Source organism: Coffea arabica, chromosome 8c (genome assembly GCF_036785885.1).
Source record: "Coffea arabica cultivar ET-39 chromosome 8c, Coffea Arabica ET-39 HiFi, whole genome shotgun sequence".
NCBI classification, from domain to species: Eukaryota; Viridiplantae; Streptophyta; class Magnoliopsida; order Gentianales; family Rubiaceae; genus Coffea; species Coffea arabica.
The window spans coordinates 4960491-4977157 of NC_092325.1; the positions used below are offsets into that span (position 1 = coordinate 4960491).

Here is a 16667-nt window from a genome sequence, read left to right on the forward strand (position 1 = left end):
AAAGATCTCAAATGATGTTTGCATCAGGGGGAGAAATTAATACACAGGAATAGTGTACTCTTTTTCCTTCACTAGGGTTTTTGTCCCAATGGGTTTTTCTCTAGTAAGGTTTTAACGAGGCATATTCTTTGTGTAATGGACATCCAAGGGGGAGTGTTATGAAACAACTAAAATGTGGATGTCCCTTTGTATTCCCAAGAGGATTAATTCATGATTTATGACTATATTATGTATAGAAGTTACAATCCATAAATCTATTCATGTAGTGGAGAAACCGTTTCATAGGTTTCTTCATATTCTTGTAGTAGTGGGTGTTTAATAGAATTGATGCACCTTTAATCTTGTAGTACCTATATATAGAGGTACATTGATACCCTTTGTAATGACTTTTGTATCTTATTGGAATATAAGAATATCACTCTCCATTTCTCTACTTCTTTCTCCAATATTTCACTTGATATTATAGTAGCTTATTTTATTAGTTTTATAACAAAATTGTAGTTTTTTGGAACAAATTTGTAGAATATTTCCTTGATATGGTCTTTTTGATCTCGCTTACATCATGTAATTGCAATATATTTTTTATAAAAACTCCAAAAGTTTGCAATCTAAACAGACTCTCTAAGTAGACCAAAAAATAAAAAGAGCATTGATGAGAAGGAATGAAAGTAGAATAACTATGAGTTCACAAAAAAACAACTGAAAATCACTAATATGTATAAGTGATAAATACAAATATAACAATCCATAAAATTAAGGACTTGAGACGTCATTTACTTTGTGCCTATCATATAAATTCCTATGTCGTTTAGAGTAAAATTTTTCAACTAATAACATAAAGCGTTGCCACTAGATTTTTGCCAAAACTGTTGCCACCTTGGAGTAGGGTTGTAAACGAATCGAACCACTCGCGAACCCATCACAAACTACTCGAATCGAGTTCAAACTGACCAACTCGAACTCAAACTTGAGTTCAAAAATACTAAACTCAATAGCTCGCGAACTAGTTCGAACTCAATTATTTATTTTTTTATTTTTTATTATTTATTTTAATAGTAAAATTACATATATATCCCTCATATTTTATAATTTATTAAAAAAATTATTTTATTCATTTTTAAAAATAAAATAATTATATTTTACTTTTTTAAACTCAAGTTTGAGCTCAAGCTCGATCTTGACATCTTGAACTTGTCGATCTCGATCTCAAATTCGAGTTTTATAAAATTATATTAAGACTCGAATCGATTAAACTGAAACCCGACTTGATTCGATTTATTTGCACCCCTACCTTGGAGGACCCGAACGTCAATGTGTAGTTTGAAATTGTTGCAAGGTTAAGTGTTCCAAAACTAAGCGCCGCGGAATTCGTAACGGTGAGTTGCTGAACCATTGGTGGAAGGAAATAGCCCCACTAGTTTGATGTGTAAATTTACTTTAATGACCTGGGGAGAGTCAGAAGAAATCAAGAAAACGCTCTTGCACTGCATGTCAGACGTGTTTTTTATAACATAGGTTTGATTAAGAATTCCATATATACTATATATCCTTTTTAAATTTTTTGTACTGTCGAAGAACCAGAAAAGTTCCTCATGGAAAGTGAAGAGTAGTTTTCTCATCTTGACAGAGAAATATTAGAATTCAATCCAGCAATAATATGTTTTAGAAGGGAAAAATCTTATATGACCTAAACGACAGAAGCAAACTAAAAAATAATTATAATTCACCTCGTTGGTTATAAGAATTCTCATGTTTATACCTATCGTTTAGAAATACCCTGATTTTGAGCGCTTTTTGAAGGTAGACTAGTTTAAAAGATTCATCATTTTTCCACTTACGATCAAGCACCTGGTTGTGTTTGTAGTGTTGGAAAACTGAACCATGGATGCTTAGGTTACAAATGCTTGACTCAATAGTTGTGAGTTGTGAGTTGTGACTTTGACGGTTTGAACAATGCAATAATTGACTTGCCTTCAACAGCCAGCAGCTCATAATCAAAAAAATTATTGCGCTTCATAACTTAATTATCTTAATTATGCATTAACTAGACCAGAACATGTCAAAATTCCTCAGCAGATAAGGCTGGGGGCTACAGACTTTGAATCTCAGGCCTGAATTTCTCTCCTCCAACGTAGTAGACAGTTAGCCTTTCAAAGGTCTGAATTTAAATCCAAATCCTTCAAGAATGGCTGATCAAAGTTGCTGCAGATCAACTTCTGCAGCAAGCCTCCCACTAATTTTTTGTCCCAAAGCTACAACCCACTATTCATGAAGCCACCAGACTTTTATGACTTTCCTACTTTTGACTGATGCAAGGAAGAAAACAGAAAGGGCCTAGAAGTAAATAGAATTTGTTCTTGGCAAGGAGGAATTTTTCTGATATGCAACTGGATATAGCACAATAATGATCTATATAGTTACACAGGAGCATCAGTAACCTTAAACAGTCTTAAAGCATATTGCAGTGCTATTACTCTTTTGGTTTGGGATTCAACTTTTTATATAGCTCTACAGTTTCGAATAAATTTTGTGTATTCCACTCTTTAAAATCGAAATTGAGGGAAAACAATAAGAAAAAAGATCAAACAGCATGAAAAACATCGACATCAACATCAACAGGCAAAGGAATGAAGAGAGAAAAAAAATGCACGATAAAGATCGAATAGCTTCTCACTCAAATTCTTAGCTCACACCAATCAGAACAATGGACAAAACATCAGAATCCGGTTTACATTGGGTTAGCTCATATTAACCTTTTGAAACTAGCTGCTATGGTGGTTAGGCTGTGCAAGCAACTTAAACTAATCATACCAAGAAAGTTAGTCTCAATAGTGATATACATTACGGTACGACTCTGTGTCATATTCGTAAACATTACTCGATACCTCAGCTTCGTAGTGATACACATTGCTAGGCGGTTCATATTCATGGTGATGAACACTATGAGATGGCTTATCTTCATGATGATGGATGTCGTGGTGTGAAGATGAAGAACTGCTTCCTGATGGACTTGGAATATGAGCTTGGCTTTTGTCAACTCCAACCTCCACTAATTCAACTTCTTCAAAAGAGCGGAATATAGGATGCAAGTAAGCATCCGCCAAGAAAGATTTTAAATTGACATCAGATTCAGAGGGGCGATCTTCTAAATCCTTATCCATCGCTTCCTGGTGATTAAAATAATGCTTTATTAGTACATTAAGCAACCAACATTTTCAAAACAAGACAATAAATGCACGACAATTCTGCCCCTAAGCAAACTCAAAAAAAGACAACAAACCGCATGCAACAGATTTCTGCTTCCAAGGAGCATAAGTTTTGTGAAGCTAATCAAGCCAGTGATAGATCAGCAGAAAATGAGAGCTGTGTCTTAGGACTTAGGGGAACACTAAACAACCACAATCATATTCTGCACATAATTTGGCTTTCAACAATAAACTCAGGATACAATAATTCCATCAGATGCAAAATACCATGAAAGAGTTTGATGACAGAAGGCACATGTTCCAACAAGATCTCAGAAATTAGAGTAAGAATTAGTGTCATTTATTGAATGCAGTGATGATTTGTTCTCACCACAAGCAGGATAATGCACAGAACAGAAGGTTGAAATCAGAACAAAATTATCCACTCTAAAATAAAAAAAAAATGTGAAAAAGCAAGTTATAAGAACAAAATGGAGTTTCAATCAGTTGACTACCACATTTCTGCATGCAGCGCCAGAAATGTACATGAAGTTAAGACAATCACAGATACTATAAAGCATAGACCAGGTATATGGCATCAACATGAAAGGTCCTAGTCAAAGTACTATAGAAACCATCAGACATGGAGCTCACCTCCAGTGGATACTTTCTGAATGCAGGTTCAAACCGATTCTTACAGTAATTGTGGAAGGCTAATGTCAATATAGGTAACACAATGATCAAAGGAGTAGAGTTTGCAGCCTTTTTGGTGCTCAGTAGACCCATTAAAAGAAGTTGAGAAATCAATAAGCTCCAAATGATACGACTATGAACGTGTGGCCAAAAGGCACCAGCACTCTCATATTGTTGGTTGTACACGTTGATTACCTGCGTGATGTAGCAGAGAAGAATAAGAATGTAAATTTGCTGCTAAAAATATTCTGATGCCATTTAGCTATAGATTTTAATTCTAGAGGAGTTCTAAATTCAGAATTTTAACTACAACACAAAAAGAGTATGTCGTAACTAACAGAGTTTGAAGTAGCAGAGAAGAATAAGAATCTAAATTTGCTGCCAAAAATATTCTGATGCCATTTAGCTATACTTTAACTCTAGAGGAGTTCTAATTTCAGAAATTCAACTACAACACGAAAAGAGTATGTTGTAACTAATAGAGTTTGAAAGCATTTTTATGTCCATCACAACCAATGAACTAATGGAGTTTGAAAGCATTTTTATCTCAATCACAACCAATGAGAAAACAACCTAAATTCACATTGGATCTTAAAATCTTCACTTAAACCATATTTCGATTAGCAATTTTCTATATTGTTCAGAATATAAAAGATAACACATATTTGAAATTCAGTATGCATTGCCCTTGTTTCATCCATGTCCAGCTTAACAATCAGTTGAAATCTGAACAGGCATAATGTGATTTAAAATTGCCCCCATTCACTTTAAAGTCTAAAATTCTTTTCAGCAACTATTGTTCTTCCTATGTCTCCAGCATAAATTAATTCATCATAGCCAGGCTCAATGAGATTTCATTCCAGAGGAAATGGATGCAAAAGAGAAAGCGGAAAATAACCAGACCATATCAATTATGCATGCTAACCTGATGACGGTAGACGAAGTACGCAAAGGCAAAGAATACCAATATAAAAGGAAGAAGTATTGGAGTGACCACAGCATACACCAGTCCGAGCAAGAAGTATAGTTGAAGACTTGGAAGTGTCTCAGGAAAATCTACACTCCCGGGGTCCATTGCCTTCACTCTGTCTCTTTCAGTTTTGACAATGAACATGTTTTTAAGGTGAAAAATGACTAAAGGCTTCAACCTTAAAATCTCACTAGCAATGCCAGCCCAACCATCAACCATTATGTAGGTGATGAAAAAGGTAGCCTTCATCGGTATTGACACACCAATGGTTCTTGGAATCCTGTCAGAAGGCCCGAGCAGTGTCATAATCCAAATTTGAAACAGCAGGAAAATTTTCAGTGAAAATTGACCATTTAATTTTAGGAAGACTGGTCCACAAATATGAAATCTGTTGGTAATCTCACAATCGTAATTGTATCACACAACAGCATAAGTTTCCCAATTTTCATCCTAATTTTGCATGCAACATGCTCCTTCTTTGTGAAGTAATCCCCAGCCATAAAAAGTAGAATTAAGACAAGAAGCTGCTGATGCAAATAGATACTATATACTTCTAGTAAATTCTTCAATCACAATTGCTATGATAGAGATGTGTCAAATCTCACTGACACTCATGCATGATCTTAACTGTTTAAACATTCATCTGGAAAATATGACTCGAGCATTCTATGCATGGTTCAGCATGGACATATTACAACAAGCCATAGTGGCTAATTTGGGTATGCACTAGTTTTGTGAAGTCATAACAGAAGATTATTGACCACTTGAATAGTTATACTATGTTGAGAGTAGAACGATAATCATACTTGAGACGAAGCAACCAGTAAATTTTCTACTCTATAAGTTCATAGAAGATAAAATCACTGAATGTGCTCTATTTACATGAGAACTAAGTTTCTCTTGCTTTGTGACTCACAAAATTGACGATACCAAAACCATATTCAGAGGACATACTGATTGTAGCAATAGACATTAATACTTTTTAAGAAACAAACAGAATAAGATTAACAAATAAGGTGAGTCAAGTAGGCGATAAGCTGGACTGATACCAAGGTTCATAAAAACAAATCAAACATCAGAAATGGATGTCAAAATAAAATTAATATCAAGATGTTAAAGTACCAAATGCAACAAGCCTAAAAGCAAGTGATTCTGTGCATGACACCAATCTAGTTGTGCAAATAAGAATAATCGGAGAAGGTATAATAAGCATTAGTTGTGAGATATCATGTTTGCCCATTGGGAAAAAAAAATCTATTTGATAATGTAGGAAACTCTAAACTAATTATTCATGATCCTCATACTTGAAAAAGAAATAGAATCAGAAAAGAAAGCCACAGGATGGATAGAGGATTACTGTGTAGCTGATTGGTGAAGGAATGCACGAAGTTGCTGAAAAGCTGTTCCTGCAATTATGCTCCCCAAGAACACATTGACCAACATAAAGTAATAATACTTGGCTGCTGCTTTCCTTTCTAATGTTGATTTGGCTACATATCCCTCAACTTTTGACATTATCATCAATATTGTTGGAAGAGCAAACAAAAAGATTTTAAGTGCCAGACCAGGAAGGAAACCCTGAAGGAAAGACTTGATAAATTTCCTGCACAACATTTCCAGAACTTTATTTGTTGAAATAAAGACGCATACACCAAGAGGACTAAAATATCGTTGGGCATTGTCTAAGTGCAAGTGACAGTAAATATGATTTTTTAAGAATAATAAAGAAGTTTTTAGTACCATAAAAAGAAATTGATAATACATTGGAAAAAAAGACAACCAATGAATCAGCACAGAAGGTCAACTTCTAAGCCCAGGCACTCCATCATCCAATGCTCTGCGTGATATTCTTGGATACCGTAAATAAGATTAGAAGAAGACCAAACTTTTAGAAATGAAAGCTGCATTATTGAATGTTTCAAAAAATTTGGAGACAAGTTTTAGAGATAAAAGTGCCCGAGAATCAACAAAATGTGTGAAGGAATACAAAATGATATATCCCTTTATGAAAGATATGTCAACTTCCATCAAGAATGAACTATAAAAGGAACAACTGCAAAGAAATGACAAATCTAAAGGTACATGTAATGTTGTTGATATGCAAGTCATATTGCAATACAAGGGCTTTGGTTCTACAATTTGTCATTTTTTAGATTCTCATTTCTGCCCTCATTAATTTTTTTTTTTTTTTTTTTTAACAAAAAAAGATCTGCCAAGGATTAAACCACTAACCCATCATAACATCCAGTAAGTTCCATCCTTTCCATCTTACCAATTCTGTCTTTTTACCTTGCAAATGTATAAGGTATGCTTTTCCAACTAGAAATGCAACATATTTAACAGAACAATACAGTTAAAACCAATTCCAGCAGAAAATATTGTTGGGAAAAAAATAAAAGAGAAGGAAATGGAGCGAGACATATGTAAGATGAGATATCAGGATGTAGATTAAAACTGAAATACATATTATTCATATGAACTAAAATCAATTTACTGTGTAATGAATCACATTTTTATTCGCAATTGATTACATATTGTGAAACCAGCTTTACCAAAAAAGATCAAACAAGTTACAAAATGAGAAAATTGAGTAAACTGTGCTTACAGTTCGGTCACTGGCCTAAGGAATGGAGCGACCTTCTCCAAACCCTCCAAGTTCGCCAAGGATTGCACAAATGCTATTGGTATCATGTAAAAGAAGATCAAAGCAAAGACTGCTACTGATATTATGAATCTACGAATAGTTAGAGAAACATAGGGGATTGCAAGATTTTTCCAGTATATATCGCGGGGTTCAGGGGCCCATTTTGTTAGCCACAGTGTCGGGTTTTTGCTTTGTTGTGTCTGTGCACAAACAGCTGCCCCCCATCTCGAATTGAATGATACAAAGGCAGCAGGAATGATAGCTTTTGGATCCTTGAGAACTTTCTGACGCTCCATTGTCAACTAATAAGCAATACCGAGATTAGAGATAGTCGTTTGCAAAAAATGATGTTATAAACAAGCAAGCAACTAACTTCATTTGGAGGTGGCTACTGTAATATAAAGGAAAAAGACAAATAAAATGTTATAATGGTAATTGTTTTTCAAGATTTGGTTGAAGGTAACTACAACTTACTTTTTTATCAAGCTCCTTTATTTGATGCTTATAGAAGTCAATGGAGTCAATTTTTTCTCCCCAAAGTCCAAGGAAACCATTCTGCTTAGGAGGAACACAAGAAACTATTAACAAAACATTCCGTATAGCATGTGCCATTGATATCTGACTAGTCTTATTTCAACCCAGTAAAGCATCTACCTTTCTTCTCTGTCTCTTTTCTGGGTTTCTTTCAAATTTCAGCTGGTTATAGTCCAACCAGTTTTGAAGTCTATTTCTCTTTCGGACAAGTCTTGCAAACTTGTTAGCATTATAGACAGCCTGAAGAAAGATAATCAGTATATAACATGGAACAACAAGGCATTGGTACAATGTACAATTCATTCAATACCAAAATAATACTCTTGAACATATGATATGCAAATAGAAGCAGATAGTTGGAGTTCATTTGATGGAATTACGATTTAAAAATAAGGCATCTCTCTGAAAGCGTGAAAGCATTTAAAACACTATATTACCTGATGACACAGATAATGTTCTGGGTGGTTTTTGCTGAAGAAACTCTCGACACTATCCGATGTGGAGCGACCAGAAACATGTGGTATATTCCTAACAAGAACCTGAAATATGTACATCAAAAAGAATGTCATCAAAACAAATGAAATCAAATTTATGCAAACCAAAATACAAGGAGGAAGTTAGACTAGAAAATCTGAGATAATCACTTCTGTCATTTTACTTGAAAAGAGGTGCTCTTCCTAAGTAATACAGAAAATGCTTCCTCTTCCTAAAACCAGTCACCTAGTTAACCAAAATAGACAATGGAGGGCTACGTGACATATTTTCTTGGGCTATTAAAACAGGTATGTCCATTACTACAGGATTCAGTAACAGTATGTATGTTATTTTTCAATGGTTGTCCCACATGATATCGGAACAGTTTGAACTAAGAATGATGCTTTTGTCACATGCAATTGAGGGCCCAACAAGTTGCTAAAAATAGTGTACAATTTTGGGTCAATACAGTGGGTATCAAAGAAAACCCCATCCAGTCTCCAGAAGGGTGATAATGCACCTACAATTGAATTGTAACAAGCACATTACATCTCTAGCAGCATGTGACAGTAATGTGCCAATAGATGTTGCAAACCAATAGTCCAAAATATTTGCATGGTTAAAGGAGCCTTTGGTCATATGCTACAGTCCACTGATTGAAGTACTTGTTCATTTCTAATTGTGCATTAACTTTCTTGTAAACAGCTTCACACATCTAAAGGAAAGTAGATAAGACTTGGAAAAAGAAAAGAAATACAAAGTCAAGATCATGAAATGGCAAAGAAATGAAGTTTAACTCACTGTGAATTGCTCAGCCCTTCTACCTTGTGAAGCCAAAAATCTTAACCTCATTGATGCTACCCGGCTATATTCCTTGTACAGCAAGCAACATGTCCAAAATGTGAACAGGTATTGCATCGATATGTGGAAAAAAAACCTGGGATTTGATCACAGAAAAAGAGTTATAACTAACATTATACCACATAAATTCTTATATCCATGCACACACAGCTACTATTCACCAACCTAAACCAAAGTCAAAAAACATATATAGAGGTATCACTTAAACATGGGGTAAGGAAGCTTTGCTGTTGCCACTCTTTTCCTATAAAAATCTGTCAACAAAAAGAAGAAAAAAAACTAGAATCGAACATTTCACCTAAGTTCCTTAAATTCTGCACAGGTGGGAAACCTCTATAGCATTATATGATACAAGGAAAGAAGCTTATTACTCGGTATGATTTGTTAAATTAATCTAACAACAATTACGCTCCTTTAGTAATTATACATCCATCCAATTTTGACAATTTAAACTGTGAATACAGTTTCTTTTATCAGATCCCTTCAGAAGTAGAAATCCGTGGCAATGGATGTACAACATGCTGCTAGGAGATGGAGTGGTGTCCGGAGGCACCACAATAGTTGTCTATTAGCAGTTAATTGGAGTTTATCCCCTAGATTTTTTTTATTAGGCTGGATAGGATCTTCTTAGTTCTTGCTATAAGGAAAGTTGGTGTTTTTTATAATTAAGAGTATAAATGGGTGGTTTGTCAGAAAATGGAAGTTTTGGCAATTATTTTGGAAAAGAAAACAGATTTTTTCAAAAAAAGGTTGAAAATTCCCATGCAGTGTGGACTATCTAGTTAAATACATGTCTAAACTTCTTACCATGTCTTTGTATGATTTATTATTTTAAAAAAGAAGCATGCCTTAAAAATAACTGAAAATTAATCCTTGATACATTCTATCTGAATTGGATGGTAGGTTATTCAGATTAATAAAACTGAGCTGCAACTACGGGATGCCTAACAATGAATTATTGAAGTCTTCTGCCCATAATTTTCTTAATTGTCTAACAAGAGGATATCAGATGTGGCAAAGCTGAAAAAAAAAAGGAAAATACTTACTTAATCGATTTGGAACGAACATTTGATATTGAAAGCTTATCAATGTTGCTAATGACCAAATCTTTGTTGAGGGAATATAGTGTCCCATCCGATACATTCACTGGAATGAGAACCACGAGTGCTACAGCAGCCATTGGAACAAAAATCTTTAACCTGTTAAAGACAACAAAGGTTATTATCTTAAACTTCAACAAATGTCAAATTATGCAAAAGAGACATCTGTTAACTCATAATAAGAGTTTTAACACGAAAGAAAAAGGAAGGGGAATAAACTCCTTAAGAAGTAGCACGCAAATTTCATTGTCTTCAAAGTAAAAGGACAGAGTCACATCATGCCTAACACAAACTGATGTTACCAATTTTCTTTGTACCAGTCATGATATATTGAGAGAGGAAGGACAAGAAAAAATAGCAGAAACAAAAAGGTAAAAGACTTATGGGGCAAAGAGGAGGAGGGCTAAGAGGTGGATTGAACTCGACTTTGCTTTTGGTTGGTTGCTTTTGGTTGGCACAGAGGAAAAGGAGATATGAAAGTATCTTAAATCTCTCTACCAAGCCCAATGAAAACCCTAAGTGAATTTTTGTAATATGTGAAAGGATATGAATCAGCATTCCAGGAAGTAAATTGCATAAGAGTATATCTGAGCAGCCAGTAAATCAAAGACTGCCTATGGTAGGATGGGTCAAATCAGATACCAATGGGAGCCTTGGAAGCAATATGGTATGAATAGGCACAAGCAGTTTGCCTAGAGATGAATAACATTGTCAAGGGAGATTGGGAATTCGTCAATTGCACAAGCTGAAGCCTTGGCAATCAAGTAAGACTGTCCTTTATTTGGGATCAGAAATGTGATGAAGTAGTATTCTTCCATCCAGCTTTTTGTGCTGAGAGAATCTGAGCACCACAAGGCCAAAGCTTTAAATAGAGTCAGCAATCTCTTAAAAAAGACAACAATAAATCAAAAACAGACTTGTGGAAGGAAGGCAATTGAACAGTTGACATGTGGTAGTTTAGCTAAATCCCAGGCAAAATTTGTTTGGAAAAGATAGAATCATTCCAGATGATTATGGTGGGTCAGACTAATATGAAAGTTGCACTCCATAACAGAATATGGTAATACTAAAGGTAATGAACCAAAAGTTTGAAAGTCAGTAACACTACCAGCTTAAGAATAGACCCAGAATGACAGAAGATGGTGAAAAACTTAGCTTCAATCTCGTTTTGAAGACAGATTCTTTTTCAATTTACGATTCAAAAGATTTCCATAACTATCAATTATAAAGATATTCAATATGGTAAAGTCAATCTGAAGCTATAAAGCATTAAGTCAATTGAGATTTCTCAAAACATGGCCTTCAGCCATTTCCTTTTCCCAATTATTCTAACTCTAATCTCATGGCTTGTGTCACTTGTACCTCTTATATTACTCAACACGGAAACAGCTCTTATGGAATTGTACTAGATGCATAAGGCAGGGAGATAACCTATTTCCACATGTGCTCATTATCTACTAAAGGATTATCCCTATATAACAACAGAGAAAGGAGCACTGCAGGATCAGTGATCAAACCCATATGATAGAAGAATCCTGCTAAGGCAAGATCATATAAGACCACATACTGACTTTGTAGATCTATTTCATTAACCCAGTTAGCGTGCTAAAACTGCTATTTGTGGTTCCTCAATTCAGACTGCCTTCTTTGTATTTCTATATGCAACAAAATTCACAACTACAAAGACAATTCTTGCATCAAATTAACCCTAAAATTAAACCCATAATTTTAGCTCATTTCATGAAAAGAATCAAAATCAAAGTCTCAGAAGCAAAAACAGTAGAGGCTCACCAAGACAGGACAAGAACTTCTTCAAGACAATGATGGTTAATGTTTTCAGGTCTTTAAAGCTAGCTACCATAGGCAGAGGAGAATGGCTGCACTCTAGGTGACGGTTATATGATCAAACACTTGGAAAGAATTTGTCCAGTTCATCAAAATCCAACTTGGGCAGAATGGAGCCGGCAGTGCAAGGTACATTTCTCCAGAGTGATTAATGAATATTTTGACAAAAATTTTTGCCTGGAGAAATGAAACTGTGTTTCAGCGAAATTAACATTGCTGTAGGCAGATATGACATCCTGGACTTGTCCAAATATCTGCCCTCCCCCAATTGATCAAAGTTTATCAACCAGATGATCATAGGCAAAGAATTAAAATACTTTGCGCTAAGGAAACAATTAATCACAACTTATCTGCTAATGATTGATAAAAACCGAAATTGGTTTTACTTGATTACCAACTCCAAAATATCCAGTTGTATGCTTTCTTTGAAAGAAACAAATGGAAAATCCGACGTCGTCCTTTCACTTTCCTCAATCTTAATTGTGAGATCCTCAGAAATCTAAGTGAAGGGGCATGCATAACTCATTCTTCTAATGTCTAACAAAGGGTGTGAGATTTTCAAGGAAAACTGCATAATCTTCATTACAGCAAATTGTAGTCTATGGATTTAAACTATATATCTAGTCCATAGTCCAGGCATTTCTCAACAGCCTTTCCATTATTTGCTTATTAAATGTACTTTTGATGAGACAAGTAGTCATGCCTAAACTACTGAGTTCCCTGGCATCTTGTATTCCCTGTGGTTGCATGGTATGCTGATTTGAAAACAGAAAGCAAATTATCTTCAATACCTCTACCGATCCATGTAATATTGCCCTATCTGCACTCTACATCTAATGCCCACTTCTGGAGTCTTAGAGACCATTCAAGAACATTAACCTACTTTGATAACCCAGGCCATTTGCAGAACTGCCCACAAATGGGAATCACTCCTTGGAAAACTGTAATTTACTTCGAGAAACCAAGGTGAAGTGAGCAACGACAGCTAGACTGCTAAAAAGAAAAATTGCAAACGGCCAAAGCGCGAGAGAAAGAGAGAGAGCCATCAGATGATACTAAAAAAAAATCCAAGAAAAACAAAACAAAGTATAGGACAAAATCGGTTCTTTCTCGCCAAAATCTAAGAATCTGGACAAAGACAGAATTTACCAACCCCGAACACTTGATTTTTCTGAGAACTAGTCAGGATTGAAAAGTCAAAATGTTTCTCAAATACTACCATCTCAGTGTTAACCGCCCCTGATAAATACCTTTCACAAGACAGTAACAAGTATCAAAATTTTCTTCTTTTCTTGTATTTTAAACTTGACAAGCCCAAATTTATTCGCCACCAAAGCCAAATATAAAGGGAAAAAAAAACTTAAACCAGAAGCCAAGAAAACAGCAATTTTAGTCAGTAACTTAAAACGTGGCCAAATCTATAAATTTGCAGCCCCCTAGCGTTAAGTTCTCATGAAAAAGGTACAAACAACGCAATGACTAGACAAAAACGCAAAAACAAGACAATCAAATTTAAGAGTTCAACATTCAACTTTTCCATGCATTAACCAGTTAAACTATTGCAGCATCCAAGAGAAAGACTGAAATTTGTGAACAATAAGAGGCACCCAGAAGGCAAAAACCGTCAAATTATCTTAAACTACAGAAAAAGGAGAGTTTTTGAGAGTACCCCAGAAGATAAATCCTCAAGAAAACAGCAGAATCAAGACCAGCATGGTCAATAATCTCAGCCTCACTCATCTTCAGAGCTTGAGGCATCCAGTTAAGGAATGTGAAGTAAGTCTTGAAATTGAGATTCACAAATTTCCCAACAAAACTCCCACCAGCATGCCTTGGACTGTTCCTCTTCCCAGAAATGTACCATTTGGGAAAGTAAACTCTGTCATTGATTGGTTGAAGTCTCAACAAAGCAAAAGCCAACAAGAATGCAAAAGCACCAACGATGTTAAATGCTGCAGACACTGCAATATCCCCTAAAGTTGCCATTGCTCATCACAATTCTCACAAAACTCAACACACAAAAAACACACTAATGGTGAAAACACACACACACAAGAGAGACAGACAGGCGAAGAATAAAAGGTAGAATTTGAAGGAAATCTTCCAATTGAATAGTGATGAAGGAAAGAATAATATATTTTCTCGCAAGTCGGATTTAAATGTTTTTATGGAAAGTGGCCTAATGGGGCTGTGTTGCTGCTGTAATGGGCACCGTTTTCTTCACTTTTTCATGTGGAAAGTTGGGTATCCTTTTGTAATTGTTTAATTTTTTTTTTGGTCCATACATAGACCTACAGTGAATCACCTGATTAGATGAGTGCACTGCTTACTCGACTCGAAGTTACTTGAAATGACATGTCACATTTTTATAATGAATAGTAAAAAGTAGGATTTGATCCCTTAACTTTCCACCCACCAACATTTGGTTGTGGTGGTGGTGGTGGTGGTGGTGGGTTTTGTTTAATATTCAGGGGGTTGCTTTCAGTTCTGGTAATTAACTGAGAAAGAACTAGATGAAATTTGTGGGAGCTTTTTGGCGAATGTTTTGTTCTGCAGTTTTTCTTGCTTGGCTTTGGCTTTGGCTTTCTTGTTGGCTTCTTGTTTTTAACTTTTTGTTGGAGTGGCTTCGCTTGTCTTTCTTTTCCCTTTCTTCCTTACACATTTCAGTTTTCGGCGGAAAATAGTCTATTATTGGTACTTCAATCATGCCAAAAAGATCGCCATGACAATTGTTGCCAAAAATAATAATATAGTAAAGAAGCTGAAAAAAAAAGTAGCAACTTTAACTTTTGTGGGTTTTTTGGCAGCATAATGGGGTTATTTACTTGATTAATATTTCTTTCTACATTTTCTATTCAAGAACTCTTAATACAAATTACAAAGCACAAACCTTTTTGTTTGTAGCAGAAATACTTAATAGTCATGAGGTTTCTTTTTTTTTCTTTTTTTTGGAGAGTACTAATTTCCAAATCTAATTTTGTGTGTAAAATGAGTCACCACAAGAACTTTTCCTAAGAAAATGGTGATCCACAACTCTCCTATACCAAGAAAATAGTTCATTCTTTTGGTAAATTTCTTATTGGAAGAAACTACTCCTATGAGGAGAAAGACTAATTATTTTCATTAATTTTTATGAATTTTTTGTCAAATTACTCTTAGGGTGCGTTTGGTTCAACAGAATTGGAATTGAATTGGAATTGAAATTCTATAGAATTAGAATTCTATGAATTGAAATTCCAAAACATTGGAATTCTTTTGTTTGGGAAATACATAGAATTGATAAAGAATTCATTTGGAATTCCAAATTCTTCATTTGGATGGGAGAAGAATTCATTAAGAATTAGAATTGTTTCCAACTAACATTTCCTTACATAAAAAATTTCTTCTTTTTTACTATATAATAATTTTTTAACATTTAGCTAATTGTTACTAAAGCTTTAAGGAAAAAGCCAATTAGTGCCTTTAATAATTTATTTTTTTTCTTGCATTTAACTAATTGTTACTAATGCTTTAGAGAAAAAAAAAACAAATTAGTTCCTTTTCTACAAAAAAAAAATTGATCAGAAAGCCAGCAAATCAGCAATAAACAGCCAATCTAGCACTAATCAATATTCAGAGTGCCAATTTCTTATCGCACAGGTACAAATATACCAATATGATTGTGTTCCATTCTTATAATCTCAAAAATCAGATAGAAAATAGCTGAAATACTCCCTAGAATCTTTCTATAATCTTGTTTTGATCCATTACATAAAAAACAAAGAACTCATCAGAATTTAAAAAGTCATGGATACACGATGGAGTAGTAACAACTTCTACTTTCTCTACTTGGGCGTCCAGCAATCAGCTCAACTTCTTCTACAAAAACAACTTCAACTGAAGATTACCAAAAAAAAAAAATCAATTACCAATGTGGATCAGTAGCCAATCCTTTTTTAAGTCATCTCGGAGACCAGAAAAAGTGTCATACTTTGTCCTGTCATTCATAAGTAAATCAATACCCTTCAACAATTGAAATCTATCCAATTCAATTTTAGATAACTCATATCCTCATTGAGAATGAGGATACAACACAAATCTCACAGGTTCTTAATATCTTCACAACTCATAGCACTTCTCCTATTCAGTTATGAAAATGCATATCATAGAATCACATGAAGGAATTCAGTGGTGGAGGCCATCGGAATGCAAGTTCATTTATGTTAGCCTCTACCGAGTTTAAGAAGTGGAAGGTTCATGGTGATGCCTTGACCAATGCGGCAATTTAGAATATTTTGTGCATGTCATGTAGATGGTGTAAGATGCTCTAATCATTGTTTGGTCTCCTTACACAAGTCCTAACTCTAACCCCAACTCTGTAT

The 16667-nt window shown here is 34.8% G+C and overlaps 1 protein-coding gene across 3 annotated transcripts; it reads right to left on the reverse strand.

The window, feature by feature from the left end:
* Positions 1-2628: 2628 nt before the first annotated feature.
* LOC113705231 (CSC1-like protein At1g32090) lies at positions 2629-14611 on the reverse strand. 3 transcript variants are annotated; one of them, XM_027227015.2, is made up of 11 exons: positions 13976-14611; positions 10408-10560; positions 9302-9437; positions 8464-8565; positions 8147-8266; positions 7967-8047; positions 7454-7794; positions 6206-6451; positions 4804-5128; positions 3840-4073; positions 2629-3167 (listed from the first exon to the last, which is right to left on the reverse strand). In XM_027227015.2, the coding sequence occupies exons 1-11, from the start codon at positions 14290-14292 to the stop codon at positions 2826-2828; spliced, it is 2397 nt and encodes a 798-aa protein (XP_027082816.1). In that variant the 5' UTR covers positions 14293-14611; the 3' UTR covers positions 2629-2825. The 3 variants fall into 3 exon arrangements, with proteins under 3 accessions (XP_027082816.1, XP_071919890.1, XP_071919889.1); XM_072063789.1 differs by lacking the exon at positions 13976-14611 and adding an exon at positions 13460-13561; XM_072063788.1 differs by lacking the exon at positions 13976-14611 and adding an exon at positions 12253-13442.
* Between the last annotated feature and the right edge of the window lie 2056 nt (positions 14612-16667).

Bases quoted from the DNA above. Each gene is read 5' to 3' on its own strand.
- LOC113705231 (XM_027227015.2), bottom strand. From the start codon at position 14,292: ATGGCAACTTTAGGGGATATTGCAGTGTCTGCAGCATTTAACATCGTT. The intron at 10,561-13,975 runs GTACTCTCAAAA...TGTCTTTAACAG, and splicing joins TTGAGGATTTATCTTCTGGG to GTTAAAGATTTTTGTTCCAA. The intron at 8,048-8,146 runs GTAGATGCTTTA...CCTCCTAAGCAG, and splicing joins AAAAGAGACAGAGAAGAAAG to AATGGTTTCCTTGGACTTTG.